At 52.5% G+C, this 26642-nt stretch overlaps 10 protein-coding genes across 10 annotated transcripts; 7 read left to right on the top strand and 3 right to left on the bottom strand.

Annotated features, from left to right (window-relative positions):
- The first annotated feature begins 574 nt into the window (after window positions 1-574).
- P168DRAFT_342772 (LIM domain-containing protein) lies at window positions 575-3531 on the top strand. The gene is made up of 4 exons (XM_024841823.1): window positions 575-707; window positions 777-872; window positions 937-2793; window positions 2909-3531. Exons 1-4 carry the CDS (start codon window positions 602-604, stop codon window positions 3058-3060), a joined length of 2211 nt encoding a protein of 736 aa, XP_024693744.1. The 5' UTR covers window positions 575-601; the 3' UTR covers window positions 3061-3531.
- A 1998-nt stretch (window positions 3532-5529) lies between these two features.
- P168DRAFT_268160 (zinc-dependent alcohol dehydrogenase family protein) lies at window positions 5530-6691 on the top strand (the record flags this gene model as incomplete). The annotated part of the gene is made up of 3 exons (XM_024835075.1): window positions 5530-5668; window positions 5713-6156; window positions 6225-6691. The coding sequence occupies 3 exons, from the start codon at window positions 5530-5532 to the stop codon at window positions 6689-6691; spliced, it is 1050 nt and encodes a 349-aa protein (XP_024693743.1).
- Window positions 6692-7387: 696 nt separating this feature from the next.
- Window positions 7388-10226, top strand: P168DRAFT_310568 (sulfatase family protein; the record flags this gene model as incomplete). Its single annotated transcript, XM_024839408.1, has 6 exons — window positions 7388-7864; window positions 7920-8775; window positions 8837-9054; window positions 9170-9331; window positions 9404-9724; window positions 10179-10226. The coding sequence occupies exons 1-6, from the start codon at window positions 7724-7726 to the stop codon at window positions 10224-10226; spliced, it is 1746 nt and encodes a 581-aa protein (XP_024693742.1). The 5' UTR covers window positions 7388-7723.
- Window positions 10216-13872, bottom strand: P168DRAFT_268151 (endonuclease III domain-containing protein). The gene is made up of 3 exons (XM_024835074.1): window positions 13511-13872; window positions 12498-13444; window positions 10216-11915 (listed from the first exon to the last, which is right to left on the bottom strand). Exons 1-3 carry the CDS (start codon window positions 13770-13772, stop codon window positions 10467-10469), a joined length of 2658 nt encoding a protein of 885 aa, XP_024693741.1. The 5' UTR covers window positions 13773-13872; the 3' UTR covers window positions 10216-10466.
- A 121-nt stretch (window positions 13873-13993) lies between these two features.
- pex4 (putative ubiquitin conjugating enzyme (UbcJ)) lies at window positions 13994-14915 on the top strand. The gene is made up of 2 exons (XM_024834316.1): window positions 13994-14292; window positions 14397-14915. Exons 1-2 carry the CDS (start codon window positions 14133-14135, stop codon window positions 14714-14716), a joined length of 480 nt encoding a protein of 159 aa, XP_024693740.1. The 5' UTR covers window positions 13994-14132; the 3' UTR covers window positions 14717-14915.
- Window positions 14916-15186: 271 nt separating this feature from the next.
- P168DRAFT_318173 (uncharacterized protein) lies at window positions 15187-18092 on the bottom strand (the record flags this gene model as incomplete). The annotated part of the gene is made up of 2 exons (XM_024840182.1): window positions 15187-16059; window positions 17544-18092. 2 exons carry the CDS (start codon window positions 18090-18092, stop codon window positions 15187-15189), a joined length of 1422 nt encoding a protein of 473 aa, XP_024693739.1.
- A 2170-nt stretch (window positions 18093-20262) lies between these two features.
- P168DRAFT_318172 (uncharacterized protein) lies at window positions 20263-20638 on the top strand (the record flags this gene model as incomplete). The annotated part of the gene is made up of 2 exons (XM_024840181.1): window positions 20263-20415; window positions 20513-20638. The coding sequence occupies 2 exons, from the start codon at window positions 20263-20265 to the stop codon at window positions 20636-20638; spliced, it is 279 nt and encodes a 92-aa protein (XP_024693738.1).
- A 2298-nt stretch (window positions 20639-22936) lies between these two features.
- On the top strand, window positions 22937-24081 carry P168DRAFT_289953 (Clavaminate synthase-like protein). Its single transcript, XM_024837112.1, has one exon. The coding sequence runs from the start codon at window positions 23186-23188 to the stop codon at window positions 23957-23959; it is 774 nt and encodes a 257-aa protein (XP_024693737.1). The 5' UTR covers window positions 22937-23185; the 3' UTR covers window positions 23960-24081.
- Window positions 24082-24494: 413 nt separating this feature from the next.
- P168DRAFT_281476 (uncharacterized protein) lies at window positions 24495-25001 on the top strand (the record flags this gene model as incomplete). Its single annotated transcript, XM_024835932.1, has 2 exons — window positions 24495-24693; window positions 24895-25001. The coding sequence occupies 2 exons, from the start codon at window positions 24495-24497 to the stop codon at window positions 24999-25001; spliced, it is 306 nt and encodes a 101-aa protein (XP_024693736.1).
- Window positions 25002-25007: 6 nt separating this feature from the next.
- Window positions 25008-26320, bottom strand: P168DRAFT_234984 (Zn(II)2Cys6 transcription factor; the record flags this gene model as incomplete). Its single annotated transcript, XM_024833438.1, has 3 exons — window positions 25008-25538; window positions 25594-26059; window positions 26124-26320. The coding sequence occupies 3 exons, from the start codon at window positions 26318-26320 to the stop codon at window positions 25008-25010; spliced, it is 1194 nt and encodes a 397-aa protein (XP_024693735.1).
- Window positions 26321-26642: the final 322 nt, after the last annotated feature.

Genomic DNA, 26642 nt, shown 5'->3' with positions numbered 1-26642 from the left:
CCAGAGGGGCACTTCAGCGCAGGATCGGTGGATGCACGAGGGGAGCTAGTTCGTTCCCTAGTGTGGGTTGGAGAGAGACAATTGGTTCCTTTTCTTCCCCACTTCTTTCACTTCTCTCTCTCTCTCCTGCATGGACCCTTCTTGTTGCTGCTGCTGCTGATGCTGCTGCTGCTGCTTGCTTCTTCTTCTTCTTCCTCTTCTTCTGTTTTATCATTCTTCTTCTTCTGCGGGTAGTTGTCATTGTTTGGGTTTGTTGATTTGGTTGTTCTTGATTGATTGATTTAGTGGTTTCTATTTATTTTTTATTTATATGTGCGGGTTTATTTTGACTCCAATGTCGCATTCCATGACTATTATTTATCCTTAGCCTGCCTCATTTCCTATTGATTCCTTCTAGTCACCAATCATTCTCCTCGCCCAGCCAAATCCATCGGATATCGCCTCGGTCAGGGCCAAAAATCTGGGGTGACTGCGCCGGGGACGCGAGGAGGCCTTCCCTTCATCACTCACTCGTTCTCCCCTTCTCTCGTCACCTTCTTCATTCTTCCTCTCTCCGATTGACTTATGAGTAACTCCCCGTTGAGAACCTCGCGTCCGCATCATGGCCATGGCAATGGATGCGGGCCTGCTGCCCACCATCAAATGCTCCAATTGCGGCTTGAACGTTGAGATCATGTCCATGGGGGACCACATCTGTCCGCCTGCTGGTATGCTCCCTTTTCTTTTTCTTTTTCTTTCTTTTCTCTATGTTCTGACAGGCGCTGACTTCCTTGCAGGGCTCGAACCACCGCCGCCCCCGCCAAAGGAGGATGCCTGGGCGGCGAAAGTCCCTAGAACGGGACCTCCCCCCCGCATCGACCCGGCTGCAGCCAGTATGATCAGACCCCTCCCGTCTGGATACAAATCCCCGGATCTCATAGCTGATGTTTCCTCTAGACCGGCCGTTTATGCAGGTGGACGGGGGCGTGAATGATGACAGCCTGACCCCCGCGCCACTCTCAACTGCCGCGGCGCAGCGGTCGTTCACGCGCCCACCGCTGCCCGACTCCCCGGATTCCCCGGATTTTGGCTTGGGCGCCTCGTTGAATGACTTCCCCATGCCGCGGTCCATGTCCCTCCGGCGCCCGGGGACCAGCGATCTCAAAGATGCCAATTCCGCCCCTCCCGTTCCCCCGCTGCACTATCTCAATGCAATGCCTACCCCGTCCGCCGCCCACGATCCGCCACGGAGTGCCAATCTGCCCCTCGAGGAGGATGACCTTCCGCCGCTTCCCGTGCCCAAGGATCATGGTCATGGGCCCCCCATGGGCGTGTCCCACCGATCCGGACCCTCCATCGACAGCAAGAGTAGTTATCGCACGTCCTTCGCGAGCTCCCGCTACGGCGACATCAGTGACAAGCGGTTGACCACCTACTCCAGCCGAATCGCCTCGTTTAGCAGTGTTGCGCAGCCGTACCGCTACGAGGACGTCCCGCCCATCCCCACGGATGCCATCCGCAATGCCCTGCACGAGTCGGCCTTTTCGGACTCGAGCATGTCCGGAAACTCCGCGAGACATGACAGTCGGGGCGACAGCGTGGGCAGCTTCGACCTGGGCCCAGACCACGGGGGCGAGCGCCTCGGTGACCGGTTGGAGCCCGACCGACATCGCCCCAGCCCATTGCGGGTCGCGTCGAATCCGGGTTCAGAGCGGTCGAGCACTTCTCGTCGCTCCGACGAGCTGTTCTTCCGGAGCCCCTCGCACAGCATGCACGGGGCCCCGCATGATCTGCCCGACGAGTCGGATCCTCGCTCCAAGTCTCCGGCCGACATGCCGGCCGACTACCGAGCGTATAAAGCTGCCGAGTCGGGCTATCTCCAGCCCACCCACCCGGACAGCCCGAACGATCCCCACACGGCCCAGCGGAAAGGTTCCGACGCCACCAGCGACAGCGGCCTGTCCATGTCCAACTTTGCGCGGGCGCTGGGCCTCGAAAGCAACCATGCCGTGGCCAGTTCCACGGCCTCGTCGGACGTGTCACCCTCCGAGAGCCGGAGCGGCACGTCTCTGTCTAGTCTCCCGTCCGAAGCCAGTCTGTCGCGGCGAAAGCCCTCCGACCAAGGCCGACTGGGACCGGTGCTGGAAGAGCTACAGACGCAGGGTACGCCGCTAGGGCAGATCCACGAAAGCCCAACGGACTTGGAACCGCCCAAGATCCCCGCCGGCGCCAAGATGGTCCCCGATTCGCCGACGGACCCGGCCCTCGGCCAGGGCAGTCTGGCGCTGCGGCGGGAGCAGTCGCGCGAGACGGACGGGAGCCTCTCACCGGGCGCCAACAGCGGCATCACGCGGTCAGCCACGGAACCGCTCCCGGGGGTCTCGCCGACCCCCCGCCCCAAGGGCCGATGCAAGGGCTGTAGCGAGACCATCATGGGGAAATCCATCTCCTCCAAAGACGGCCGCCTCACCGGCCGGTACCACCGCAACTGCTTCGTCTGCTTCGACTGCAAGGTGCCCTTCCAAACAATGGACTTTTACGTCCTCAACGACCTCCCCTTCTGCTCCCAGCACTACCACGAGCGCAACGGCTCCATGTGCCAAACCTGCCACCAGGGCATCGAGGGCCAGTTCCTCGAGACGATCGAACGCCGCGGCATGGGCCCCGTCGACCGCGTCCGCTTCCACCCCGACTGTCTCACCTGCCGCACCTGCAACGTCATCCTCAAGGGCGAATACTTCGAGTGGAACGGCCTGGCCTACTGCGAGCGCGACTCCCGTCGCGCAGCAGCCTCCGTCTCCCCGCACCGCTTCCGTCGCCCAACAATGCCGTCCTCCCCGCTGGCGCCTCCCGGCCCCCCGGGCCCCCGGCCGCGGCTACGGCCCGCCCCCGCCCGGCTACGGGCCTCCTCGCGGTGGGTTCCCCCCAGGCCGAGGAGGACCTCCCGGACGCGGCCGCGGCCTGCGCCCTCCCCCGGGATCATTCGACGGACCGTACGGACGGCCGAACTCCCCTCTGATGCCACCACCGGGCGCTCGTCGCTTCCCCGAACGACGCACCACCCGACTGATGATGATATGATTACCACTCCCAAATAACCAACCTAACCTATCCGAACCGCTTCACTGATTAACCGACTGACTGGCTTATGGGGGCATGCATGCAACGCTCGTTGAGCGGGCTGGGTGTAGAAAGTGTGGCAGGACTCATCATATAACCGCTTTCTTCTTTTATCCCTTGATTTGTTGTTATGTTTGCATTGGACCGGCTGCCATATACCCAACCTTTCTTCTTCTTGTTTATATTTTTGATTGATTGCACTTGATTGCACTTGTTTGTGTGGCTTTGTCATGTTGATCCATGTTGATCCATAACTATGTCTTGTGTGTGCGTCTAGCGATTCAGACCTATTTTGTTTCGTTCTTTGTTTTACTGTCCATGTTGACGTGGATGGATATTTTGCTGTATTGGTGGGTGTACTATACTAGTGGTATATCGTTGGATCTGATCCTGTAGGACTGTATATGGTCCGATATATGATTGCAATTGAAGTCGTACGTGTATACTAGTTTTTGCCTGTAGATTCACACATTATCCACAGAAAGCAGGTTCAATGACTAGCTAATGCGAGTGTCTTTGACTATTCAGAATGTTCAAACTAGAGCAGAATCATCACTTGTCAGCATTTGCTCGGGTACGGTCAAATATCCAGTTATAGTTTTGCTCCCCGATCTATCAAGGTAGTAAGGTGGATAGTGTAAGTCTACTATTTGAACTCTGTAACAATGGTGAAATAATATCTCCAAAAGCACACTTGCCAGATTTGATCTATCTAGTACAGCAGATAAATACATATGTATGTAATAGGACAGCGTTCAAGTAGAATCAACTAACCACTATCTCAAAGTAATGTATCCTATTCTTACGTGTTGTACAAATATATTCTTCAGATCCCCTACCCATCTCTCATAGTGATCCTACCTTTCTATTTCCACATCTTGTCGAGGATTTCGCTTTTTCGACCTTTTTTCTTATATTATCTAGTACGTGTGTGAAGGGTATCCCCGCATCACATCACCCACACCGCACTCACCCGCTTCATATTAACCATCCATGCATGCATCTCCTTCCAAACTCGGAGCTATTCGAGTTGTCATATATAAAAACAGACAATTAAACGAGCAAGCAGGAGTAAAACCACCCACACCGCAACTTACACCTGCAGGTTCATGTCCAGAGTTAATCTAGATTCAAGCTAGCAAGCTGGCTGCTTAAGCTAATGAGCTAACTACACGCGACTAAAGCGGTTAAGCACGCAAGCAAGCACGCCAGCGGGCGGAGGGATGAGATGATGGTCAGTTGATGCTGGGTACACCGTACACACTGCACCAATATGTAGGTACTAGGATGTAAGTATAGTGACATTGATGATCTTCGGGTGATGGGCGGGAGGATTTTTCACTTTACTTGGAAGAACGGTCAATTGTAACCAAGTGTTGAGGGACTGTCTGTCTACCGTTTTGCCGAGGCTACTATGGAGTATTATATATGTACACTGTGCTTTCTTTCTTTAGTTCTACTCCGCTCACCTCAGCTTAGTAGATACAACATAATCAAGAGGCTACAGAATAGGTAACAGCCACGAATAATAAACCAAGGTTGGATTGTCCTTCGTATCTTTTGATATCGTACTATTTACGGACACGATGGCTTGCGGAAGGCCGAGGACCCCGCGCGGGGTTGGCGTAAGGCTGTACATATACTGCAGGGTTTATACACAGTAGTCGGTATATACGGAGTAGGTAAGAAATAGGTGTAGCGTAGTGTGGCGTTGATTAGGCTGTTTAGGATCTGCAAGTATGAATCAGCCTCGGCGTCTATATAGTTAAACTGCTTATTGACCAAAATATCTACGAGGGGCCCAATTGATAGCTGCATGAGGACTCGGGGAATATTCTCCATTTATGGCTTCAGGCTTATGCATTGTCTGTTTGACGTATGCGGGATGGGAGACACAGCCTTGTTACTTGTTGGTGATGATGCGGGTATGTGCTGATATTTTAATTTGGATTATTTTTTATTTTTTATTTCTTGGTTTATTCTTTAGCTTGCCTTTTTTTAAACCTACCTCTTACTTCTCGCTGCTCAGTCCTTGTACTATATCAGTTTGGCAGTAGTTACGCGATTATATTGGGCGGATGGGGCAGTATATATTGCTGTTTGGTGGTAGATTAAGTGTGCGTTCCATGGGTTGTATCTCTACCAGTGTTGTATGTCTTGAGCTCATATATACACTTCTATTATACTACATCAGAGATGATATCTCGTATATACTGTATGAACATACACTCAAATAGTGATACACAATAGCAACTCTAGTATAGGCGAGCCTCATGATTAGTAATGAAGCTTATAAATCCATGTCCATATGTGAGGCCAAATTTGTACATCATCCACACCGGGATTCTACATCCACAATCTATCAAACAACGGAAAAAAGAAAGAACAAAACGGAACAAAGAAAGAACAAAGTAGAAAAAGACGAAGAAGATGTCAATCAAGCAGTGGAAAACCCCCCTCGAGGGCATTGACTCCCTCCAGCTGACCGAAATCCCCATGCCCACCCCAGGCACCGACGAAGTCCTCGTTGAGATCCACGCCGTCTCGCTCAACTACCGCGATGTAGAAGGTATGTCTCACCCTGTACCAGATAGTTCGAAGCTAAGATGATAGTCACCAACGGGGAATACACCCACCACAAATCTGTCAGTCAAGCCGCCATCGTCCCCTGCTCGGACATGTGCGGGGTCATCACGGCGGTCGGCCCCGCCGTCTCCAGCTGGAAGGTCGGTGACCGCGTGCTGTCGACCTTCTGCCCCGACCACCAGACCGGCCAGATCACTGAGAAAGAGCTCAGTGGCAGCATGGGCCTGCCGCTGGACGGCGTCTTGGCTACCCACCGTGTCTTTCCTGCCTCCGCGCTGGTGCGTGCCCCGGCTTACCTGACTGACAATGAGGCCTGCACGCTGCCTATTGCGGCTGTCACCGCTTGGATGTCTATCAATGGTATGCGACCTATGGGTCAGCCCGATGGTGAGGGCGAGTATCTCTTGGTGCAGGGTACGGGTGGTGTTGCTATCGCGGGTCTGCAGATTGGGAAGGCTTCTGGCATGAAAGGTTTGTACTCCCTAGCGATCTTCTTGTTTTGTAAGGGTGTATGTGAGGGCGTATACTGATTAACACAGTGATTGTGACATCCTCATCGGATGACAAACTCAAGCAAGCCCGTGCTCTCGGCGCAGACCACACCATCAACTACCGCAGCACCCCCGAGTGGGCCCCAGCCGTCATGGCCGCGACGGGCAACCACGGCGCGGACGTCATCCTCGAGACGGGCGGAGCGCAGACGCTCGGACAGAGCTTCGACTGCGTGGCATTCGGTGGCCTCATCGACTGTATTGGCTACGTCTCCGGCAAGATGGACACCGAGGGGACCCGTCTGAACACGAACCTGCTGGCGCTGCGCCGCAATGTCACTCTCAAGGGGATCATCAACGGCCCCAAGGACCGGTTCGAGGAGATGCTGCGCTTCTACGAGGCGCGGGAGATCCGGCCGGTCGTGAATCGCGTGTTTGGGTTTGGGGAGGCGAAGGAGGCGATGCGGTTTTTAGAGAGTGGGAGTCATTTTGGGAAGGTTGTCATTGCCGTGTAGATCATTTTTTATTCTTTTTATTCTTTTTATTCTTTTATCTGGTATCTTTCTTTGCTTATTTTATTTTTGTTTTTCCCTGCTTGTTTTTGTTGGATCATTTACATATAACCGACTGGGCCCATTCAGGGGTTGTTGCTGGTTATTAAACCCCATTTAAACGCCGCCCTGATTCAGCACAGCCCCATCTGACTCGAGCAACCTGATTTGGTGAGAGTTTAGTTTTCTGCCTCGGGTGATACCGCATCTCTCCGACTGCATCTTGTCTGTCTGTTGACAAAGGTTACCGAACAATGATATCATGACAAAAGGACTGAGATAACACACGTCAAGCTTCTCATCCATCCAGTCACATTGGATCATACTGACTGACCGGAGAGCTCCACAAGCTTGGAAGGCATGAGTCCAGAGTGGAGTGAGTTGTCGTGATGATCGACATTTAGACTTGAAGGATTAGGGTTAGGGCCCGAGCAGATGTTTTCTGGTTCGACCGTCATCAAGACCCTCTTCCCAAAAAAAGAAAGTTCAAATACTGCCTCCAATAATAATAATTAGGGACAGTCATATTGGCCAACCCCTGTATGGATACACGAGCCAGGTAACGCGACGGATGCGGTGCCACCTTTTTTTCTTTTTTCCCTTTTCTTCAACCGGAATGCCAGGAAAGATGGAGACGGGATGGCGACCCACCATGGTCGCGTAGTTTCCATGCGTGCGTCTGGCATCATCCGCGGTTCGATTGTGCAATTCCACCCTGTTTTCTCTAGTTCGATGGGGTATTGCCAAACGCGGGCAATTTCTAGACACCTGTTGGATGGACGATCGGGGGTCTTCGCCGCGTAGATTAGCCCCCCCCGCTAGTCGCCTAGGCGCCGATGAGATCGACGGTGTGCAAATGGGGTGGAGAAATGATACAAATCCGGGTCGGGTGGAACGGGGGCGATGACAATCTTTATTTATTGGGGATGTGACCCTGGCTGAGCACCGGATTGACGGCTTGGAATTGAGTGCACTCCATCTGAGCAACAACACACGATGAAGTTCACGGCCGCCCAGTTCGTTCTGAGCCTGCTCGGCCTTGGCGTCGCAGCAAAGCAGCCCAATATTCTGTTCATCCTGACCGATGACCAAGGCAAGGAAGCCATTGGGGGGTTGGAGCACATGCCCGAGCTCCAGGTACTTTCGTTCTCTCCTGCTCGCGCTTCTCACAATCCACTAATACATTGTATAGGAAAAACTCGTCAAAAAAGGCAGCACCTACCCCAAACATTTCTGCTCCGTCGCGCTATGTTGTCCCTCGCGCGCCAACCTCTGGACCGGCCGCATGCCGCACAACACAAACGTCACCAACGTCGAGCCCCCCTACGGCGGGTATCCACGGGTCGTCAGCGCCGGCTGGAACGACAACTACCTGCCGCTGTGGATGCAAGACGCCGGCTACGACACGTACTACGTCGGCAAGCTGTGGAACTCCCACACGGAGGAGAACTACAACAAGCCTTACCCGCGCGGGTTCAACGGGTCCGACCTGTTGCTGGACCCCTGGACGTACCGCTACCACGCGGCGCGCATGACGCGCAACGCCGAGCCCCCCGTCGACTACTCCGGCCAGTACTCGACAGACGTCATCCGCAAGAAGGCGCTGGGGTTCCTCGACGACGCGCTGAAGAGCGAGGACGGTCGCCCCTGGATGCTAACCGTGGCGCCGAACGCGCCGCACTCGAACGGCAGCTTCGATCCCTCGACCAAGGCGGCCTGGTTCGGCGAGCCGGAGTACCCTGATCGCCACGCGAACCTGTTCAAGGATTACCGCATCCCGCGGGATAAGAGCTTCAACCGTGCGATTGAGGACGGCCCGGCTTGGGTGGGCCAGCTGGAGCCCATCAAGCCGCACGTGCTGGACTACATCGACGAGTTCCAGCGGTGTCGGCTGCGCGCGCTGCAGTCTGTCGACGAGATGATCGGCGCGTTGATCGATCGGCTGGACAAGGCTGGCGAGCTCGATAACACTTATATCTTCTATTCGACGGATAATGGGTACCACGCTGGACAGCATGCGATGCAGCCGGGGAAGAACTGCGGATATGGTATTCTCCCCTTTCTCTTTTCCTTCGTCTGTTTATACTTGGAAACATGCTAATAATGTAGAAACCGACATCAACGTCCCCCTCATCGTCCGCGGACCCGGTATCCCCGAAGGCGAGACCCTCGACGTCATCACCAGCCATACCGACCTGGCACCGACGTTCCTGAAACTCGCCGGAGCCAAGAAAGACGGACTGGATGGGAGTGCGATCCCGACGACGGTGAAGGCCAGCAAGGCTGCTGATAAGAATGAGCACGTTGCTGTTGAGTACTGGGGGACGGTACGTATCCTTTTTCATTCCTCTTCATTATCTACTTGCTTTACCACCACCTCTATCACCACATCTATCACCTACACACCCGATAAATCCCCGTGAATAATACTAATTGTGACAGGCCGTCCCCGAAGGAATCTACGGCTGGATGAGCAACGAATCCTCCCGAGCCGGAAACTCCTACCGCGACAACACCTACAAAGCAGTGCGCCTCCTCTCCGACGACTACAGCCTCTACTACTCCGTATGGTGTACGGGAGACGTAGAATTCTACGACCTAAAGGTACCCTCCCCTTCCTTCCTCCTTTCCTTTTCAAAAAAGCAAGAGAAAGCAAAGCTAACAAACCCTCCCCAGGCCGACCCCCTCCAAACCCAAAACCTGGGCGCAAAACCCGACCAACACAAATTCCTCTCCCGCCCCCTCGAACAAGCCATGCACCGCCTCAACGCCCTCACCCTGGTGCTAAAATCCTGCAACGGCGACTCCTGCCGCCACCCCTGGCAGCAGCTGCACCCAGGCGGCGCAGTGAAGGGCCTCTCCGCGGCGCTCGACGCCCGCTTCGACAAGTTCTACGCGTCGCAGCCGAAGGTTATGTTCGCGGACTGCGCGCTGGGCTATCTCTGGGAGAAGGAGGGCCCGCACGATTTTAATATCTTTGGTGGGGGGAGGTCGAGCGTGAGTCCGCCTGCTGATGAGCGGGTTCGGAGGGGGAAGGATGAGGAGGGGCGGAAGAAGAAGGATGGGAGGGGGGAGAAGGGCGGGGATGGTGGGGGTGATAAGGATGGGGATAAGGAGAGTGGAGCGGCTGTTGTCGCTGTTGAGGGAGGGGGTGTTTGGTCGACTGTTGTTGCTCTTGGGATGATGGTTGCTGGTTTGGTTTAATGTGCACTGTGTGTGTGTGTGTGCATGGAAGACTATTATTATTATGGTCTTGGGATTTGTTTTTCTGGTTTCTTTGTTAAACATCTTTGTGGCATGCTGCATTTGGTTATATGATGGCTAATGATACCTAATGATACCTGCCTCTATGAGGTTTTTTCATATCATCTATCTTAATATCTGTTATATCCCCTATATCTCGTCTACAGTTATACTTATAGCATATCATACAGGAACTGACATCTGATAGAATATTCATTTACGGAGATTTGTATTGGCTAACTACAGTGGAGAGTAATTGTAAAAACAGCGCCGTCCCAGTACTAAGCAGCATACTAACACATAGTTAGAACCATCCTGTGACCAAGCCAAGCAGTAACTCTCCAAGAGCAAGGTCAAACACGGTATGGACGGAAGAAAATAAAAACAAATGACAGGAACAGCTGTAAGATTCCATGAGATATCACCAATCGTTGATGAACGTGGGAAACAAATAAGGGGCAGGGGGGGTTAGAAAAAATAGAAAAAGTCAAGAAAGTCAAACCACGAAAGGAAAATCGTGTCGGAATCTGCTCCTACGACCGAGGACGGCTCCCTCCGCGATATGCTCGTACATGCGATCGTCGGCGAGGTAAACGCGAAAGTCGCGCAGTCCTCGCAGCTCTACAAACGACTTGAGCAGCTTGCGCATGAACTTGATGCGGTATTCGGTTGTGTTGCCTGCAAAGGCGTTCTTGGTGCCCAGGTCGACAATAGTGAGCGACAGACGCGGCAGGTCAAAGTGTTCGCGGATGAAACGGAGCAGAATCAGCCAGGGCAGCAGAGTGGAATGGTCCACGAGCTTGCCCGGTCGGTATGGCATCCGGTAGCTGAGTGGGAATTTAAACGACAGCTGTCGGATGTGCATGAAGGACGGCGTGGGAATGTAATGCCAAAGGCGCATCATGAACTCCGGGTCCTCCTCCAGAAAGGCGAAGTGATTCTTGCTGAAAAATATCCGGCGAGCGTCCTCGTAGAAGCCCCGACTGACCAGAAAATACGGCAGCGGCGAGGAGAAGCATGTGCAGCTTGTGGAGAAAGACGTCTGACGCGAGTGGCAAAAGCACATGGCCCCGACGGGGGAGCAGTTCTCGCAGCAGGTCAACGGGAAGACAATACGGCGGTCGTTGCGACGGTCCTGGAAGGTAACGATGCCGTCTTCGCTGTCGGCGACCGCTAGATAGGGATCCGAGCGATCGGTGAGCAAGTTCTCTAGGACCATCAGCTGGATTTCCTTAGGGAGACGCAAATATGGGAAGACAGGCATGTTGTCAGGCAAGTTGCCGGTCACTCTCCAGGCGGCTCTCTTGATAACACGGCGAATATCGTCATCGACCGAAGTCATCATGTGGATCGCGCAATTGAACAGGAGCGGAAACGGATCCATCGCGACCATCATCTTGCAGGCGACCTCGAACTCTCGGACCCTGCACTTGAGGCTGAAGAGTCGAAGGCTAGGCATGCCTTCCGCGGCCGCTCGGCAGAATTTCGTCCAGGTCTTCATCACCCGACTATGTATTCCAATCCCCAGCCCCAGGTACCGGTTGTAGGCCGGGCCCATGTCGACATGCAGACTGCGAATGTGATGGACACCCCATTCCATTGCAGAACGGAAGAGACGGAACTGGGCTACGGTGTCAAGCTTGATGTTGAACCGGTTCCTTCTGAAAAAGATGGCACCAGCTTGCTCTCGCATGGCACGGGACACCGCGAACAGCTGGGTAGGTAGCCTGGGGTGGCGGCAATCAATGTGCCTCACTATCAGCCAGGGCATCCGGCCGGGGGGCAGAAATCCATGGAATCGGTTACACTGGATGTTGCCAGTCTGACAGACGGTTCTATGCTTTTCATACCGCAGATCGAGGAGACAGGGCCGCAGCAGCCAGGCGTATCGGAAGATACGGATCTGGACGTGCTCGGGTAGGTCTAGGAAGGTTATGCGGGTAGTCTCCGGGCGGACCACGCTGCCGGACGCGTTTGTCGATACGGGCGCCTCTGCTGCTGGACCCAGGGGGACAGGGCGAGGCTTGGGGCGTGAGCGAGCCGGCATGCTTCCCCAGTTAGGGTCTTCTTTCTCTCGTCGAAGGTCTTCGAGATGGAGGAAGGCGGCAAGGTCGGCCTCTTCCTCGCTATCGGTGTCCATACGAGATGCCAGTAGGGGAGCTGTGCTTGTTGACACGTAGACGTGTCAGTGTGTGTCCAAATGGGGAAGACGTCTTGAGTGAATACAGGTGACTGAATTACCAGAGGTGTGACTGCAGGTTGAGGACGCGTGCTAGATGATGGTATAGTTGAAGGGACCCTACATACAGGCTGATAAATGATGGACAGAGACAAGACCCGATGGAGATGCAGAAAGCGAATGTAGGATGGATGGAAGATGGATGAAGGTGAAGTCATTTTAAAGGAGTGTGGAGGAGTGTGCACGGGGATAACAGACTTCCTGTTTGGGCGTGCGAGTGCCTGGGGTGTCCGATCACGTTTCCCCCTCAATTTTGACAGTGATGGTAGCTTCATCATCCGTCTTCACTCTTGTCTTCTTCCCCTTTGTCACTGGCCCTTTGACTTCACTCTTGCACAGCTTAGTCCCTGCCAGATCACACTCGCCACAACGGCGACCAACCGGCAAGCAAACCGTTTGCCCCAAACCCACCAACAATTTGTTGATTTCATGCCACTTGTCATGAGGGAGCCACGACTCCAGCGCCATACGCGTTTCTTCGGGGTTCTTAGTCTTGTGCCATCCCCAGAGGTTCGTGATGCGGTGGACGTGGACATCGACGCCGATACCCAGGTGCTTGCCCCAGGCGGCGCTCATGCAGAGATAGGCCATTTTCGGGCCGACGCCGGGCAGCTTCATCAGGCCTTCTGGGGTGGACGGGATGTCGGAATTGTGCTGGTCGCGGAGGATGAGGGCGGTGGCTTTGATATACTTGGTTTTGTTATTGTGGAAGCCGACGGTCCCGATGAGCTGGTTGAGCCGCTCGGGAGGGACAGCGAGGATGTTCTTTAGGTTGAGAGTGCTGTCTTTGCTGTCTTTGCTGTCTTCGGGCTTGACTGCTAGTTCGTCCGGGTATTCGGACTTGACTTTCACTTCGTCTGAATCTTCGGACTTGACGGTCACTTCCGCTGAATCTTGGCCAAGCTCAGTGTGCAACCGATGCATAGCGACAGCCGTGACGGTGTCTTTAGTCTGGGAGGAAAGCATCAAAGCAGTCAAGATGTGATATCGGCGGTCTCGAGGGGACGACGCCCGCCAGTACAGCTCGGCGCAGCCCATGGTGTCGACCGGGGCAGTGGGATTCTCCTCCCTCATCTTCTTGACGGTGGAATAGATGGTCTCCCAGTTGGAAGGAGGTTCCATATGATAGGAGCCATCGGGCGACTTGAGTTTGCGGGCTGGAGTGCGACGGGCTTTCTGGACCTTCGTTTCCGGTTCATCCTTGATGGTAGTCCTACCAATTTGCTGCGACTTCGCTTCGTCCGGTTCACTCTTGACGACAGTCCGGGTACTTCGACGACTCAGACGACCCTGCCCATCACCCGCAGTCACCACCTTGGCAGCCTTCGCGGCCGAGTCCACCGCGGCTTTTCGCTTCTTAGCCGGCGGTTCCACAATATCTTCAATATCAACAGTATTGACCGACGAAAGCGATGACTCATCGTCACTCAAAGCGTGGTCAAATCGTCCTGCAGGAACAGGCGCACCGAGTGCAAAGCTGCGTAAGGCGCTGCGAGTCCGGGCAGGGGGCGACAGAGCCTGCACCAGTTTGGCGGTGTCTTGGGAAGTACGAGACGTGCGCATATTGACATATACCGTGAGGTAGTATTCAAACAATGTAATATCAAATAAAAGCAGCAATGGTTGGTTTCACATGAACAACTTATCGTAGCGCAGATCGACGAATTTGCGGACGGAAGTCGGAGTCGGAGTCGAGTCGGATACCCCAGACCGACACAGAGACGGACCCACAACAATGAGCCTCGGTCGGATTTCGCGACACTTCCACCTTCATCTTCCAGCCTCTCATTTATCTACACTCCATCTCATCTCTCTCATCTCATCTCATCTCATCTCTCTCTCTGTTCAACCTCACCTCACCACCACCCACCCGGAAGTCTAAAATCGACAATATAAAGATTAAAGAGAAAGAGAAAAGAAAGAATGGCCATCCCCCACTCCACAACCCAACGCCTCCTCCGCGAGCTAAAAGACTACACCAACAATCCCAACTCCGCACTCCTCCACCTGGGCCCAACCAACGACGACGACCTTTTACACTGGGAGGCTGTCTTAAAGGGTGTACCTGGGACGCCATATGAAGGTATGCCCTCCTCTTCCTCTCCCCCCCCCGGCCTCATCCCCTCATCCTCCCCCCCCAACCTAGTATCCAACCCATCCACTAACAAATTGAAACCAAATCCACAGGCGGCCTCTGGCAACTCCGCATCACCCTCCCCCCCAACTACCCCCTCTCCCCACCAAAGATAACATTCGTAACGCGCATCTCCCACCCGAACATCTCCTTCACGACGGGCGAGATCTGCCTCACGCTGCTCACAACGGAGCACTGGAGTCCCGTCTACACGCTATCCACGACACTCTCGGCAATCCAACACCTGCTGACGGACCCGCGGCCGGATTCGCCGCTCAACGTGGACGTTGCGGCGCTGTTGAGGGATGGGGATGTGGCTGGGTGGGAGAGTATTGTGAGGTATTGGACTGGGGAGGAGAGGTGGGTTTCGTGATCTATCTTTTGGGATTGTTTGTTTTCTGGGTTATCTTATTATGGCATATTGTATGCTTTGGTTTTTGGGAGGGGGTGAGAGGGGTTGATGATGTGGTGGTGGGTGATCCTGGCTGTTGATATTTATGACTGTTTATATTTTTATCTTATACATACCCTGCAGTGCTTACTGCAATGTCCATACATGCGATGTTTCTACGTGCAATATGTGTGTATGTCTTTTATACACGCAAGGTCAATTCAGACTATTATACATTACAATAGGTAAATCTGCTGATAAATATGTATTCAGATTATAATACCCACGCTTTTAAAAGCCGATAAAGACAGAAAACAATCGCCGATCAGAGAGTGACACCGCAGATGCTATGCGTAAGGACCGTAAGAACATAAAACCGCCTTATGCGAATAAACCAGAGACCAGGGAACTCCATCAAGTCAAAGAAGTAAAGAGAAAGGAAAAATATTCAATTACAACACCATGGCCACCGCAGCAGCACCCATCAAAAACAGCTCAGGATGGAAATCCACCCGCCCAGCTGCCGAATCGCCCGTCTGCAAGCCAGGTGCCGGGCCAGTGGTGGCCGCGGCGCGGTTCTGGGTGGGATGGACGACGGTGACGGCGGTGACGGTGGTCTGCTCGCCGTTGGGCAGGGTGGTGGTGCTCTTGAAGGTGGAGGTGTAGGGGGTTTCCTCGGAGGAGGAGGTAGTCTCCGAGGTAGACTCCGAGGTGGTGGTGGGAGCCGCGGTGGAGGGACCGTTGGAGTGGGAGGTCTTGGTGGTCTTGGTGGTGTCGGCGGTGGTGGAGTGGTGAGCGGTGGTGGAGGCCGGCGCGTTTTCAGAGCTGGAGCTGCTGCTCGAAGTGGTGGGATCCTGGGCCGTGGTGGAATCCTGGGCCGTGGTCGAGTCGTGGGTGGTGGTTGAGTCGTGGGTTGGGGCTGGCTCCTTGGACGACTCCTGGGTGGAGGAGGGCGGGGGCGGAGCGTCAGAGGTGGTGGGTTCACTCTCGACGGTCGAGCTGGTCGTCGGTTCGGCACCGGTCGTGGCCGTGCCCTGGGAGGCGGAACTGGGCTCTGTGGCCGGGGCAGCGGAGCTGTTGGCCCCGTCGCGCTTGAGGTTCATGTGGGCTTCGAGCGAGGTATCCTCCCGCGGGGACTTGGTCTTGTCATCGCCCATGCGGCGGGCGGCATCGCGGAATCTTTCAAACAGACGGGCGGCCTTTTCGGCATTTTTCTCGTCGACCGAGTGGGCAGCGACCTGGTCGGTGAGGTCGTTGGACGACTGGGCGGGGGCGGCCACGGTCGAGGTCGCGACCAGCGAGAGAACCAGAAGGTTGAAAAGAGACTTCATGATGATAGTTTGAGTATGATGCAGATGAGTGATGTTAATGTGATGGAGATGAGTTGGGAAGAAGAAGAGGCAGCGAGGTGGAGGAGTTGAGTGTGAGAGTTGAGTTTGACCGTTGAGCCACAAAGCTAACGAACAAAGAGGCGCAGGGAAAGAGAGGTAGTAAGTGCAGAAAAGTAGGAAAGAGGAAGGAGGAAAGAAGAAAGAAGAAATAAGCAAGAAGAAAGAAGGAGGATTTGTTGCCTGGGCAGAAGCTACTGGACGATCGGAGCGATCGTAGCTCGACCGATCCACCGAGAAGATACTCGTCACACCCAAATCAGATCCAATGGAAGGAAGAAGAAGCCGATCAACCGGGATAAAATTAGACGACAAACCAGGAAGAAGGAAGAGCCTAACAAAAATTAGGGAAAAAGCCAAGTGAAAGAATCCTGGTCTGGGAAGAACGATATGATGATGGAATCCTGACTAGTGAGAGGGCGATCCACCCACTAGTTCGGGCCTGTTTGGATCCAGCTGTGACTTTCCTGGGAGGCAGCCATGGCTTGCCTGAAACTGTTGTCACCTTCACGGCTGCATCGTTGGGTTACTGTTCCACTTGATAGGTTATAATCTATTGATGATTATTGTTTCAACATTCCATATCCCCCAATAATAACAATAATCATCCCCCAATTCTCTACATTGATTCCACCTCCTTGTTTACCTAGGTACCCTTTAGTAAATTCCAGGAACACAACCATTCAGGGGAACAACAACCAAAAAAAAAAAAAAAACAAGAAAAAACAAGAAAAAAACAAGGAATCAACATACAACCCGATCATCCGAAGTCTCCGCATTCGGCCATCTCGACGGTTCCTTTCGGTCCTTTTCATGGATCGAGCTGGATCGACCTCGGCTGCTTTTCTGATAGGTTGGATGGCGTTCCGTGGATCGACCGGACTAGTTCCGTCCTAGTTCTACTACACTAGTTTACTACTAGGTACTACCAGGTTACCAGGTTACTACCAACTAGCCACAATAGGAGCCGTTATTACGTAGCGACAGTATAGGAAGGGTTGTCATTCTTTCTTTTCATACATTCCTCACGTCTTTGTTGATAAATTCTCTGTCTGGATTACCCTCAATACTCATACTCATACTCATACTCATACTCTATACTCACCAATTCTCTACTACTGAGTGAGACATTCTATTTATGGCGTAGCAGAATACGACCAGTGGATATCCACAGCCACTTATCCGCCGTTGATTCAAGACACATAGCGGATACACCACCAAACTAACAGAATAGTCCTAAACCTAGACAATAACATATACACCCAGAATAACACCAGGTTAACCAACAACACCCATAGTATTCCGTACAGAGTAAAACACCCCTCATACCACATAGTAAAAAAAGAGTCAATGAATGTCACTCCCTCTCCATAACCCCCACCCACTCCCCCAACCAACAACCTTCCCTCCACCCCCCTCACAATCTCCTCCCTCGTCGCCAAATCGCTCAACAACCGCTGATCCACCCTCCCACTAAGCGCCACCAGCTGAAAGAAGTACCGATGCCGTCCATGGCCCGGCAGCGGCGCCGGCGCCAGATACACCCCCTCGCCGCGGTTCTCGCCGTACTTGAACCCGCCCGTCAGCCGGAACGCGTCGTGCTTCGACTCGTCCACGAAAAAGTCGGCGTGGTTGACGCCCGTGAAGACGGGCGGGATGCCGAAGTAGATGCCGTGTACGACGGGTTCCGCCAGCGGTGCGTCGGGGTCTTCGCTGATGAGGACGTATTCTTCGATTGGGGTGGCGGGGGCGCGCCAGCTTAGAGAGGGAAAGAGGCCGGCGCCGTCGGCGGAGTAGTCGATGGGGATGGGGGAGCCGGATTTGCCTAGGTCTGGGCTGGTGATGTTGAAGGTGGGCTTGGGGTAGTTGGTGAAGGCGGGGCCTCGGGTGAAGAGCTTGGTTTGGTTGCCGTGGGCGAGGTGGAGGAGGGAAAGGAGGAAGAAGAGGATGGTGAGGTTGATGGAATGCATCTATGAGGATTAGTAGAAGGTCTGATGGGGGAGGGAGGGGCTTACTTTGGTAATTACTGAAGACGGGATTCTGGTTATGGTTGTGTGTGATTATGAGATAGACTATGCTCTGGTGCTCTGCTGCTCTGGTGCTATGGTGTTGATGTGGACAGACAGTGTCTTGGAGATAGTCACCCGTCGGTATAAACACCTCTTGTTGGACTGAAAGCTATGGGGAAGGTGCAGTATTGTCAATTGCAATGGCAAGATCATGCCCAACGCTCCTTCCTGCTACACCCACAAGTTGCGCATTGTCATGTCATGAATACTTCTTGCATAAAACGGATACACAGCACCAGTACCACACTTGGATAATTCGACTGTTTGCAAATATACACCCAATCCCAACCATATCCAAACAACCCTACTATCGTAGGGAGAAAGAATCCTCAATGCAGCTACATATATCTGAATCAATGTATAAAGTAAATATCGATCGCACCTTGGTAGTATCCTACCCAATTATCTATACAACGACACATTCTCCATTACAAACTTACCATAAGGGGTTTATCTCCATCTATTGTGGTGAGTAGTGGAGGACACAACCCTAGGCTATGTGTCTCAGTTGCTTCTTAGGTCTAGCTTCCAGTTACTAAGAATAGATAGATAGACATTTAACACATACCGGTACGCTAGTTGTATACGTGGGTTGTTGAACAAAGTCGCGTTCTAGATTTAAAATGGACAACTGGGTTAGGTCTTCTAGTGGAAAGCGTCCAGCTTGAGACGCATAGTGAATTATTTATACTCCAGATGTGTAGTGTAGTATAATGAGCAGGTGAAAAGTTCAGAACCGAGTCCTCGAGCCCATTCCCGGCCGTCTATATACTGTGATGCAGTCAATTAAAGCAAATGATTAACGCAATTTGTCTTTCTAAATTATGCTGTTATATACCAGAACTCCATATATATATTTACGTATACTCGGAACAGCTTCACAGCATAAAAAAAGAAAAAGAGCGAAAAAATGCGCAATCATCCACCAAAGACATCTACCCTCACTTCCCCCCTCGGACTCCAATTCACGAGTCTAAGAACTCTGGCGCTCCGCCCCAGCAACATAAGGATTTGAACCCCGTCAAGGCCCTCGCTCTCAGCGCAGCACTGGGCCCTGCCGTTCGAGTCCCGAATCTGCTGCGAGTCACTGTCGTACGGGCAGTTGTCATCGCCGTAGTAGATATCACCGTACGACTTGGGCTAGGGAGCGCTCGACTTGCACTTGGGTGAGACGGTGGGGTCTGGAACCTATCCGCGACGCGCATGCCGGGATGGTATTTCAGGCTGTGGATAAACGGCTGGGCTGGCTACCCGAGGCCTTCTTTGACTGGTCGTGTTGGAGCCATATGCGCATGGATTTTGCGACGGCTTAGGAACTCCGCCTCTGTATGTCGATTGGGGAGGTTAGCACACCCGGTTATACCCTGAGTGCTTCTCAGCGCTTTACACTGGACGATGGTGATGACCGGGATCGGCTGGGTGGAATCCGTTGTCCGGCTTTCGTGACGGATGTCCCAGATACCATCTACGCCAATCCGGCACGCAGTACGCTGCCCATAGTGAACGGAGACACAAAAGATAATTTGGATTTCTGAGTCACCCGGCGATGGGAGTTTACGGCCAAGGTGGGTACGTGGGATACGATGGTTCCAAGAGTGGTGGACTTTTTGGATCGGCAGATGGCCGTGCAGAGGGCACAGACGAATCGGGGTTCCAGTTTGTAAATGTACTGGTTTCCCAGCAATGTACTCTGTTGAGCTCTATGCTGAAGACTAACCACCTTTTTTGGAAGTAAGCCCATTTTTTGGTGATTTGGAGTGTAATAGACTGGACATGCTGAGGACGTTTGGCGAACTGCGTTCGGTGATCCGGCGACGTTCGGTGACGTTCATTAGCCCTAATTGAGCTTCGGCCGACTAGATCACCCTTCCACTATTATAAGTCAGTTCCATCATCTTGTACATTCTTTCACAATAATAAATCCCCCCTATAATTTCAATCTCTTTGCCCTTTCTCCATTTCTTTCCTCAACTCCCCTGGTCTCAATTGGTGCTGCAAATACTCCAATGTCTCTTCGCAATCATTGCGCAACGAGTCCGCTAGCAAGGACGACCATGTCGAGAAGCTCGCCATGCCTCTCTCGCAGCAGCGTGGTCTGAAATTCTGGCTCATTATGGCGGCTCTGAGCGTTTCGGGCCTACTGACGGCAATGGAGTCCACCGTCGTCTCGACAGCACTCGCGCATATCACAGCTGAGCTAGGTGGTAGAGAGAAATACATATGGGTGATCATGAGCTATTTTCTCACTATGCAATGCGCATCTCTCTTGGTCCGGACGTACGAGCATGCGACGCAGGCTTTTATGCTGTCACTGCCGACAGGAGTTACGGAACCAGGTAATGGCAGCATTCACCGATGTCTTGAAGCGGACATGGCAAGTGGGAATCGCGTTGGCCGGCGTGGGAGTCCTTCTGGTCCTGTTTGAGGTGCAAGTAGAGCTGCGCTAGGATCTCAAGGGCGAGTTTGGGATTGAGAGGAAGGATAATTGGGAGAATGAAGAAACCGGATCCGTCCTTGAGTTGGATTAGTATGTATGACGTTTACCCTATTTAACACTCTACGTTGAGCGACCCATACAGAATAACAGTACGCGCTCTTGACGTCCGAGCTCGTAGAAGAAGCTCCAAATTGCCTCCAATCACCGGAGACAAGTTTCCTTCTGTCACTCCCTGACAACAAACCATCACTCTTCAACACCAAGTGGTCAGTGTATAGTTCGGAGTGATTGCAATGGGTTAGCTGACCTGTAGTGTTTCTAGTCCTTTTCCCACACATTGGACCATTTGTATTTGTATGAATCTTGCAACCTTCAGGATCCTTTTTCGTAGGGCCAAATATCATGATCTATCATCGTTTTAACTAATTTTCATTCCGTATCTCTACGCATATCACTTGCAAGACTTGTTGCATTCGGACCGTCATCTCCATCTAAGAGATCATCGCGGGGGAAAGGTGCACCTTCTCGCGATGGACCTTTCAGCGAAGGAAGCCTCCCCGCAGCCTTACCCAACACGATGGCATCTTCATCTCAAACTTCTCTTTTGATGACATCAAGATACCCGGACTTGTAATTCTCTTTATCCCCCATATCGATCTTATGGAAGGAAGAACAAGAGAAAGAGGGCTCTACAAGTTCCCACGTGGCCAGCGCACCCGTGGATGAGAACCATGCTGCCTTGCGGCAGGTGGACTCCCTCTACCGGGCCCCGCGCAGGACCCCGAGACGCCCCGACGCTCGGCTTTTCGCCGTTTTCTCGGCATGTTGATGTCCCCTTTTCGGTGAGTTTCATGTAGGGATGCGGCAGGCATGTGCTGACATGCGGTAGTCACTAGCTCTACTCCTGGAGTTCATTCAGGGTAGTAGTACCAGGTTCCCGCACCCCAGCGGATCAGAGGGTCATGACGGGTATGTAAGTTTCCTTGCCCCCCCCCCCCCCCCCCGCCCCAAAAACTACCTATTAATATACCGGCTGTGCAGTTCTGGAGTTTTAGGGCGTCAGTGCAAAGAAATTTCAATTGCTTTTGCCAGGTCGTAATAAACCCCTGGTGTAGGCAAAGGTCTAATATAGTTCTCTGACCGAACTATGGACGATCAAGATGCCCTGATTTGCTCATGAGACGCTCACGGGATTGTTTCAAATCTATACTTGATAACAATTATTCGCAATGGGTGTTTTTTGATGAATTCTTTTACGGGCGTCATCCATGACTGTTGTGGGTCGCTAGCAAACGAGCTAGATGCCCGCTGGGCGCCTTATTCCACCGACGATTTGACTGTCGTCCTCTAAGTCTGGGCATTAGAATATACGCCGCGGCTGGCGATTGATACGAGAGAATGATTAGAAACCCCCGGAACGACCGTCAAAACATGCATAATGGTCTCAGTCGACAAAAAAAAAGCCACTTTTGACGTTTGGCGGCTCGGTAGAATGGTTGACGCAGTTCCATCTAGGAACTTCTGTTGGGATATCAGTCATATCAAGCCCGAACAGTATGATCATTTGGTATTCTGGTTCAGCGGCTGAGAGTTTCCCCTTCCCTGCCGTACGGGTGCAACATGTCGAGATCCTGAATGGAGAAACGGGGTCCGGAGATACACGGTTGGAAGGCAGATCAAATACAGATACCATCCATATGGACGAGATGCGGTTAAATTTCGCGACGTTCGTTGAAAGACCCATTTCCACTTATCTCGAGCAAGATACTGTCATAGTCGGGAACCTTCAGATGACCTTCTCCACCAAATTTTGGCGTCATCAAGGCTGGCATGTGCAAAGGCTGATAATGGCCCTGCTTTTGATGCCCCTAGCCTTGTCACGGACCGTGCTGTACAAGCCTTTAAGATTGCTATAGTCGGGCTTTGCTTGAGAGGGCAAGAGAGATGGTCAGCAATGTGGAGGCTATCAGGAGGCTAATTGATCAGGTGCTTGCGCGATCTGCGGTAAAGTAAACTCTTATTGAGTACTTTCTTACTAGGGCTTGATTGGTTCTATGGAACATATATGAGAGAAGTAAATATAGAATGGTAATTATGTCCAAATCATGGTGACCTGAAATAGTGATCAATTGATAATCTTCATTAGATATTTGAAGGAAGACATCATATATAAAACAATAGTACAGGTATTTCATTGGTTGATGAATTGGTACCTACCTATTATGTGAGTGGTGGGCTCTAACTCTATGACGTCACTGGCATATACCATCTCCATGGTTGAACTCTGCTCATTGTACCTGATCGGATCCTCTTCTTCACCCTCCGTCCATCTTCATCAAACTACAGTGCAGTCATGGCCACCGCCAACGTTGCCCCGAAGCATGCCTTGACGAGCCTGGAAAATCCCCAGGTCGTACACTAACAGTCGCCTGTCGACACCATCTCCCGTCTGCCCCCCAACTCCCCCGCTTTATCCATCAAGCTAGACGCCCAGGCACCATTCCTTGCCATCCACAGCCTCTTCGACTATCTGCGCTCTCACCCGGAAGATGCCACGATGCTCAACGCAACTTATCCCCACCGGGGCGTCTTCAAGACAGCAGCCCGTCACAACAAGTCCTCGGATCAGAAATTCACCATCGATCTATCGTCCAATCGTGCCTCTCTTATTCCCCCTCCCCTCCACGAAAGTATAGCCACCCACGGTCTAGACTCCATTCTCACCTTCTTCAACACCCTCCGCGCCGACTACGTTCCCTCCATCCTCTCCTGCCTCGGCCTTGTTGCCGGTACCGATCTTGCTGCCGCCCACCAAGACGGTAACCTGAATTTCCGTCTGTGCGACTACAATCCGGATACAGCGGACCCAGAGTGCTCCAACGGCTGTGGTGCCCACACTGATTATGGAACCTTCAGCATTATCTTCCAGGATGGCACAGCGGGTCTTGAGCTCGAAGATGCCGACGCCCCGGGCACATGGCACCCTGTCCCCGGAGACGCCACGGTCTTTCTGACGGGGTGGTGCGCTGTTGTTTTGAGCGGGGGGCGTATCCGTGCTGCCAGACACCGCGTTCGCCGGACCCCGGGGGTCCGTCGGCTCAGCGCTGTCTTGTTTGTTGCGCCGGATCTTGATGCTAAGTTGAGGCCCCTTGAGGGTGTTCAGGCTGTCTGGCCCTTCTCGGAATATATCAAGGAGGGAAATGTTGATGTGAGGTCTTTCAAGGAGGTCATGGGGCAAAGATGGAGGTATCGGGAGGGGAACGAGAAGTTGGACGATAACGATGCGGAGTTTACTCAGGACAGTGTGATTGAGAAGTTGATCTGGGGCTAACCCAGTCTGTTATTCTGAGAAAATAAATGCATAGAGTAGCCGGGACTACTCCGAACGCTCATTAGAATCAAGAAGAAATACAACAAGACAGAGTGGTGAATACGAAGTGATCGTCAAATTGGACCTCGTATCCATTGAACTAAGACATCGTAGTTTGGCCCCCAACAGTCGCTTTGCTCCTTCTGGAAAAGATATCCGGGCTAGTGAATTGATAGATTCTTCGGTACCGAATCAGTCTTTGTTCGGATAATTTGATCAACATAGTATACATCTAGAAGCGGGAACGCGATATCGATATATTCACCACTGGGACGGGCATATCGTTGATCCTCATCTTACCTCGTCCCACTGAATACGAGCGACGTTGTCAAAAAAGTTTAACACCCATGTATGTTCAAGTTAGAGGTCAAAGCACAGTGAGGTACAAAAGCCAAAGCAGATCGCCTCCTTTGCGCAGTCACGAAGCACTCAAGGCCAAAACCAACACAAACACAAACTATAATCCACATCCCTCTTCACCCCACTACAACCCACAATGAAGACCAACTTCCTCATCGTCCTCGCTACCGCTGCGGCCAGCGTGCTCGCCAACCCCGCAGCAAACCTCGACGGCAACCTCGCCGCGCGATCTGGCACTTGCCACAAACCGAGCTCGTGCAGCAAGTTCTGGGCTGGCAAATGCGAGCAGTACTGCGACCCTTACAAGTTCTCTCATATGACGGGCGACGGCTGCAGTAAGTTCGCCCAGAAGTGCTGCTGTGATACGACCAAGGCCTGAATTGGGGTATTTGCGTCGGGTTTCAGGGTAATGGGGGCTGGAACATAGGAGGATTAGGGGAAGTTTTGGTAAAGGAATTCGTGAATGGGAGGCACTTGTGGTCATCTACTTTGTCTATGTATATAGCCTATGTGACGTGCTATATGAGACTTCATAGATAGGCTACCCCCGGGTTGCCTGCCAGTCCTATGCAGGGCCGATCGGATATATCACATTGTATCATCTGATCTGAAATCCAACGGGCGGCGAGAGCTAAATGTATGAAGCCTGCTACAACAACGGCTGTAATATATCAGCAAATCTTGAAATCCACTTCGCCTGACAATCATCTTTTAGGGAGACCGTATTCTCCTCTTTCGTATTAGCTTCCCATTCGTCTCGTTTGACAGAATTCCACAGGGGCTCATTGACCGGCAGAGGAAATTGGAGTTCATCTGCATGCAGCAGAGGCATGTTCTCCAAAGTAGAGCTGCACAATCTCCGAGAAAGCTTATAAAGAGCTATGTTAAATCGTTTCACTTCCTCAATGCCCACCCAGACAAACGAGGGCAGGTCAGCTTCCGTATACTTGGCGAGCATGTTCGGGTAATAGAACATTCCTAGTCTTCGGCAGCTGGCAACAAGTGAATCGAGTAATGTTAAATCGGAAGCGGAGATAGGTGTCTTCAAGTCGAGGGGAATCACTTCGCCAGCCTTTATGATAACAGAGAAGATAATGTGTAGTAAGATGGCCTGGTATGTGGCTATTGGCCAGAAGCAGGCGCTACACGCGGACTCTACCTCTGTAGCATCCCATTTGTCCTAAAATTTCCACGTTAGTAACCAGATACATCATAATGTGGGTGGTCTGACATACTCTTTGATCTCGAATAGCAACGTCAAGTTTATCATGGAGCTCCACTGCTGCAGACTGTGCAGACTGCTCCCTTGATGTCCACATGCCAATGGCTGTCATTGATTGTAGAAGTAACGGGGTTTCGTGGCGCATATTGAATGAGCCTCTATGGATGAAAGGCCAACACGGATGGAATGTCTCAAAATAACGATCAATCCACTGCTTTCTCCTATCCGGGTGATATGACTCTGACTGTACATGGCTAAGAGATGGTGAAGGTGGGGTTGATGATCGGGTTTGTTGCTCCTCTTCAATACAAGCATGGTCCCGGGAAGAACACTGAATCTTGCGACGAACGCATTCCTCGCATGGTACGCCCCCTTCACATCGAGTCTTGCCTGTATGGCAGCCCGCACAGGCTCGGCGTGCGGGAGTTAGAAGCTCTGTTGTTTTGTGCTGCTTTCGTATGTGACGGCGAAGAGTATCACTAATTTTCATATTCTACCGTTAGGGTTGATTGGTGCTGTAAGAGGGTATCAACATGTAGATACCTTCGTTGGAATTCGCGACCACATTCCGAACAAATAAAAGCCTGCTGCGCGATGTGTTTCGACCTTTCGTGGCGGTTCAGATGCTCCTTATGTCGGTATCTAGCGTTGCAGCCAGGAAATTGACACCGAAACGCGTCGGATGTGGGTGGGTCTGTAGGTCTCTGGACGAACTCGGCCTCGCTGGCAAGGCCTTCCATTGGCAGGGCGCGTCCTAGCGGCCATACAAGAGTGGCCTAGAAATGGAACTGTATAGTGGTTGTAAGAGTGGGCTTCGCTGAGCTTACGTGGGTGTTCGGGCTGCCAAGAGGCTTCTTTGCCCTCCCACCGGCATCCCACCGGCATCCCACTATCATCCCACCGGGATCCCACTATTATCCCACCGGGATCCCACCATGTCCCACCGGCATCCCACCATTATCCCACCATCATCCCACCATCATCCCACCATCATCCCACCATCATCCCACCGGAATCCCACTGGTATCCCACTATCATCCCACCGGTATCCCACCAGGATCC

The sequence above is a fragment of the Aspergillus campestris genome (genome assembly GCF_002847485.1).
Source record: "Aspergillus campestris IBT 28561 chromosome Unknown P168scaffold_5, whole genome shotgun sequence".
Taxonomy (NCBI): Eukaryota; Fungi; Ascomycota; class Eurotiomycetes; order Eurotiales; family Aspergillaceae; genus Aspergillus; species Aspergillus campestris.
The sequence above is the reverse complement of the archived record's forward strand: the minus strand, read 5'-3'. Positions and strand labels throughout refer to the sequence as shown.